The following is a 6,000-nucleotide window of genomic DNA, read 5'->3' as shown; positions in this document are numbered from 1 at the left end:
AAATCATGTGGGCATATTCATTGCTCTCTCAGAAATGCATCCGATGAAGTTAGCTGTAGCTCACGAAAGCTTATGCTCAGATAAATTTGTTAGTCTCTAAGGTGCCACAAGTACTCCTTTTCTTTTTTCAGAAATGAGGGACAATTTAAAATGATGACTGAATGACATTTAAAATGTTTCATTGAAACACACTAATAACAAATTCATCATAAGGTGCTGATCACTTATGCATGTGTTTAATTTGACTACTATTGATGAGACTGGTTAGGAGTTAAGCGTGTGTTTCCGGGCTTGGGGCATAAGAAGGAGAGATTTAGGCTCTGATCCTGTAAATGTATACTCACATGTGTAAGTTTACTCATAGGAGTAACCCCATGGAGGCCTATGGAATCAATGTCCAGATTAACTGAATCCAGAGTCTTCCCATTTTTAGGAAACATTTCAAAATTTTCCTCTTTGATAAAGTCTTTCCATATAGCAAGAATGGCAGTCACAACACCAATACCCTTTACTACTCATCCCTCCTGAAACAGACCCCAAATGAACAAACAGACCACATAAACCAACAAATAACCCGCTCCCAAGGAAGGGTTTTTTTCCCCCCTCAAAGGAAGATGCTGTGAAGTCTAGCAGGGACTTTGCTCTTGCTAATCTATTTCACATAGATGGTGCTCAGATAGTAAGGTGAGGGGTGGTGGCAGTATAAAACCCTTAGATATTAGCTTAGAAGATAACGTTTGCACTTCACGATCCAAGAGACACCGACAAGGTTTTCATCTCGGGGCCAAAAGACCAAACCCATCAAGACACTTGACCATAGTCTTTAATAGGCCGAGAAACAACTTACACTCGATCTTGGCTCCATGGAGCCAAGAAGCATATGCATAAATGTCTGCAGGATCAGGGCCCAGGGATGTTCAATACTCCAGTATACTCCAGCTCCCCCTCTTTCCTTTCTCATTTTAGTTAGCAGGTTAAAAAGCTCCTTTATTTTCCTTTTCCAGTCCTGTCCCCTTTCTCCTTCCCTTTTCTCGCGCAGTGCCTTTGGCAGGCGAGATGCTCGTTATCGCTATTTTCCTGCTCATAAGCTCTCCCCCCAACAAAAAACAGCCCAGGGTAAGGTTAATAATACCGCTGTATGTTGGGAGGCAGTGCAGCTGGCCCTTTAAAACTGAGCCACCGGGCTCCCCCTCCGCCCATCTACTGCATGGGCGAGGCCTCCTCCTGACCCAGGAACAGGAACGGCCTCTTAGCTGGCTGGCCGGCTGGCGGCGGGAACCCGGAAGGCATCGCGCCGCAGACTCCAGACATTGAGTCACGCACAGGGGAGGCTGCAGGAGCCGCAGCTGCAGCAGGCGGGACGCCTTCTTTTGCGTGTTGGGGCTGAGCTGCTGTGTATGCGCTGCATCCCCTTCCCCCGAGTCAGCGGGAGGCCCGTGGCCCCGGCAGTTTGGGGCCCGCGGGTGGAGGGGGCAGGTGCTTGGTTTCCAGGGCAGGTCGCTGCCCTTGCTTCCCCCGGGGGAGAGGCGGGGGTGGGGTGTTTGCAGCGGCGAAGAGGTCCGAGGGAGACTCCTCCAGCACAGCAGCAGCCGCCATGGGAGCTGAGCAAAGTGCAGAAGCTGAGAACCGGCCAAATGATCTGAGCAGTTCAGGTCGGTCTCTCTGTGTCCCCCCAACCCATCTCTCTCACCCCTTTGCTCCAGTCACAACCCACCAGTCACAGGGGTATGCGGGAGGGGACAGCAGCAGCATAAACCCTTGTGTGCAGTCTGGATTTCTGGGGCGATTTGGGTAGTGCTGGTTTGAGGAGTGGCAGGGATTTTTGTGTACTCTTGTTAATACGTAGCTGGATGATTATATGTCTTACTGAGCCATATGTGTTTGCATGGTGTTTTACAGGAGACTGAAATGACACAGTCCCTGCTTATACATCTATCAGGAATGCAACAAATTGACAGCAAGAGGGGTAGTGAGGGGGACAAGACACAACTTCTATAGCAAGGGAAAACAGCATTTGATGGTGGAGCCTTAGGGGTGTGTTGTGCCCCCGCTCCCCCACGCAGAAAGCAGCTTGTATATGTTGCTATAGTTATTCCTTTTATTCCTGTTGTAGGTGGGCGATTGTGAAGTGGCATCTGTGTATGGAAGGATCAGGATGATGAGGGGGTGGGTAATTTGTATACAAGAGGTGGGAGACTGTTTGATCCCAAGGGGTGGCAAGGCAGAAGAATACTAAATATCTAAGAGTAAGAGATGGGAACAGAAGCAGAGATGTTGTTCAGAGCCTTGAAGGTGAGGATCAGCATTACATTCATGCAAAAGATGAAACGAGTGAAGGGACAGTGAAGAGGAGATTTGTGGCAAAAGGAGAGAAAGATCTGTCTAATTTCATCCCTGCATGTTAATGATCATAGTGTGTATACTGGCAGATGTGTCTCAGGAGAGTGGGGGAATACCACAGGCAACATGGCTAGAGTGTCTTGTTTGCACACTTCAGCTCTCTCTGGCTATGCTGCATGCTAATCAGATGGCCATGGAAGGATGGAGCAGCTTTTAGCCCCAGCCAAGGTTCCTGGAGAAAGGTGTTGAAAGAGACTTCAGCAGAGTTTGTTTTATCTAATTTTCATCACAATGAGTAACAACATTAGTTTAAAACAAATAGCTGAAACACCATGTACAACCAATTAACTGCAGAAAGTGACTGTAGCAGGAAATATTTTGAGGATTTTAAAAAACCCTAAACGTAATGGGATAGTGTCACCTTCAAAATCATGTGTTGTCAAAAATATCTTTACTTGTGTTACTAAAACCCTTTAGAGTATTAAAAATGAAAGAACTATAAAAATGCTGTATTTGCCTGTGTGTGTGTGTATGTGTTTTATATGTACTTTTTTACATTTTTCTAGATAGTGAACATTTACGAAGTCAGTTCACTTTTGTTCATGCCACTAAGTCCATAACTGTCTTGTGGGGTTTTTGTTTGGTTTTTGTTTTGTTTTTTTTTAAATGGAAACATTTCTGTTGTTCTTTGGCTTGTTTTTAATAACATTAAAATTTAGGCCAAATTTAAGTTTATAATGACACTCTAGAGTTTTAAGAAGTGCAGCATTTCTGGGTCTAAGTGAAGGTTTGAAATGGCCAACAGCAGTTACTTTCTGATAGCTCAATCTACTTTTAAGTAACAAATATTCTTTATTCTACATTCCATTGACTTTTAAAAAACCCTGGAATAATGCTATCAAGCAGAGCCTCTTATAACCAGGGAAAGTAGAAGAGCACTGTGAAGTCCATTTAACTTACCTGGGAGGCATCTAGGTACTCCAGTGGTGGCTGCTATAGAAAACCTTTAATATAGACAGACTGCACACACCACAGTCATATTTTTTGACAAAGGATGAAGCAGATCAGTAGTGACAGAGTTAGCACTGTACGGCCTTATTCATTTAAATGTTTGATTTACTTATTTTTTCCCTACAGCATCTCCTTCTCCAGCCAAGCAACGAGCTAAAATGGATGATATTGTGGTGGTGGCTCCAGGAACACAGTCCTCGCGGAACGTAAGCAATGATCCTGATGTGATAAAATTGCAAGAGATTCCAACTTTCCAGCCCCTTTTGACAGGTAAGAGAGAATTTTCCGTTCTCTTCCCCCTGCCCCCCGGGCACTTTTTCCCCTTAGGAGACTCAATGGGAGACACAACCCCATCTCTTTCAGAGTCCAGGTTCCTGATGATCTAATCACTTCCCTTCTTTCCCCAGTCTGTTTTATGCCTTGCACCCATAAGCCCTAAACTGCTGTTGCTATCCTGAGGAGTGGTGAGCCGGGGCAATGGCGTAATGGGAATGCTGGAAGTTCTGCCTCTCCCAGAGGCACGCTTCTGTGATTACAAGAGATCTAGAGACCTGGTTTAGTTGTTAGGTTGCCCAGCCTGGTCCGAGTACGTTAAGACTGTTTTGGACTTTTTGTTATTGGAGGCTATTGGAAAATGGGTAGAGAGAAAGAAGTACCCTTTGGCGCCTATGGAACATAATAGTGTCCCCTAGTATCAGTTCAAATCCTTTATTCCCACCACATCGTCTTCCTTCCCTTCACCCCATCCTTATTCTTTTGCTTGTTCTGTTCCCCTTTCTGAGCTGACCCTTCCGTTGTCCCTGCTGCTCAGTTGCTTTTCTGGTACTTTGTATGAAAGTGATACTTCACATTTCTGAGGGTGTTGCTGATAGGAGCACCATGTCTGTCTGTTACCTTGGTGTTGCCTGCATGCTATATAGCAGGGGTGGCCAAGTCGTGGCTTAGGATGAGCCATATGCAGCTCTTTTATAGTTAAAGTGCGGCTTGCGGAGTCCTCTCTGCCCCCCCCCCCCCAACTCCTTCAATCTCCGCCTACCGGACTTGCGGGGAGGGAGTGGGAGGCACAATTTAAAGATTTGCCTCCCCCAACAGCTTGAGTCATGCCCCCTCCCCCTTACTCTCAGTGGCCTCTCCCTCCATCTCTCAGCTGTTTGCCATGCCTCTCCCGCTGCTGCAGCAGCTCCCAGCTTGCCGGCTCCAGCAGCTGCCGTTCAGGGAGGGGGGCCATGTGGCACCATGTAACCAAGGGGGCCAGCAAATCCTGGCAAAAATGTGAGGGGAGGGGCTTGTCCCCGTATGGTGCCTCTGGCTTCTGCCCAGTGGGGTGGGGGGTCTTGGGGTTCCAGCCCCGTGGGGCGTGCCTGCCAGGGCTCAGGGCTTCAGTAGGAGTGGGACTGAAGCTCTGAGCCCCGGCAGGTGCATCCAGCTGGGCTGAAGCCTCAGGCCCTGGTAGGTGCACCCTGGCTCTTGAACTTCTGAAGACTGTCGTATGCGGCTTGGAGGGTCGGTAAGTGGCCACCCCTGCTATAGAGATTGAGAGTATTGTAGGCTAGGCTCTGAGTTTTGCGGTGTTGGAGTGTTTCTGTTCTGGGGAAGCTCCTTAGAGCTCTGTATGGTTATGCTTTGAGGTGAGGCAAGTGGATGAATGCAGCAGAAGTGGCCTTGGAAGGATCCTTTCCAGCAAAAGGGAGGTAAGGTGGGCAAGCAGGGGAAGCAAATGGGTGGAGGTGAGGGAAAGGGATAAGTGAGGACACTTCATTTGGATTGGTATTCCCAGGGGAGAAAAGAGACCACTGTGCTCCAAATAATCCATGTTTGTGACTTGCTTCAAAGCCTGCTTCATAACTAGCTATAATGTTGCTGAATGGTTTGGGAGAATGTCATCAAAGGGCTGAAGTGTTACCAGTTTGGTGCACTCTACCTGTGCCAGTCCAAGAATCCAGAGACCAGGAAATGGAACCTGAATCCCACATAAGACCGTGCAGAGAACTGAACACTAGGTCACTGGTGACCAGCCTCTTCCTCCCCTTAAAATAAATAAATAAATAAATTATACAGTTTGCTAGGAAATCTTTAGCCATTTAATTGGCTCGACCATGTAGGTCATGCTGACATCTGCTGGCTCTTGGGCACAGCTGCAAACTGGACTATATTGCATGGAATAAATAATTATATCCTGTCTTTCCAGCCCAAGTGTTGTATTTTTGAAACAAAATGTGTGTGATTCTTGCACTGAAAGCAGCATGACTTAGGATACGGCGCTGGACTGGGACTTGGGAGACCTGGGTTCTATTCATGGTTCTGCGACTAGCCTACAGGGTGACCTTGGAAAGTCACTTCCCATGGGTAAAATGGGGATAATGATCCTGACTTCCTCTGCAATGCGCTTTGAGAACTAATGATGAAAAGTGCTGTATAGGAGCTAAGTATTAGTACAATTTGGCATGCATCTGGGGAAATCTTGCACTGTGTGTGTGTGTGTAGTTTACATGGAGGGAAGAACAGATTTGAAACCTAGCTCAAATCAGTGAAGAAAAGGAAACTGGGAATTAATTGTTTTATTAAAATCCACTTTTATTACATCTTAGACAAATTTAAGAAATGCTTAATGTAGTCAGCCGGTATCTCCTTTGCCATTTGCCTTTGGGT

The 6,000-nt window shown here is 46.6% G+C and overlaps 1 protein-coding gene across 2 annotated transcripts in view; it reads left to right on the top strand.

Moving 5' to 3' along the window:
- Window positions 1-1,194: 1,194 nt before the first annotated feature.
- Window positions 1,195-6,000, top strand: part of BORCS5 (BLOC-1 related complex subunit 5) — a 124,853-nt gene continuing 120,047 nt past the window's right edge. Inside the window, exons 1-2 of one of the 2 annotated variants that reach the window (XM_007056933.4) lie at window positions 1,195-1,652; window positions 3,478-3,621. In XM_007056933.4, coding sequence (XP_007056995.3) covers window positions 1,595-1,652; window positions 3,478-3,621 — 202 coding nt within the window. In that variant the 5' untranslated portion in view covers window positions 1,195-1,594. The remainder of the gene's footprint in view (window positions 1,653-3,477; window positions 3,622-6,000) is intronic. The other variant, XM_037914124.2, reaches the window with a different exon arrangement.

The sequence above is a fragment of the Chelonia mydas genome, chromosome 1 (genome assembly GCF_015237465.2).
Source record: "Chelonia mydas isolate rCheMyd1 chromosome 1, rCheMyd1.pri.v2, whole genome shotgun sequence".
Classification (NCBI taxonomy): Eukaryota; Metazoa; Chordata; order Testudines; family Cheloniidae; genus Chelonia; species Chelonia mydas.
The sequence above is the reverse complement of the archived record's forward strand: the minus strand, read 5'-3'. Positions and strand labels throughout refer to the sequence as shown.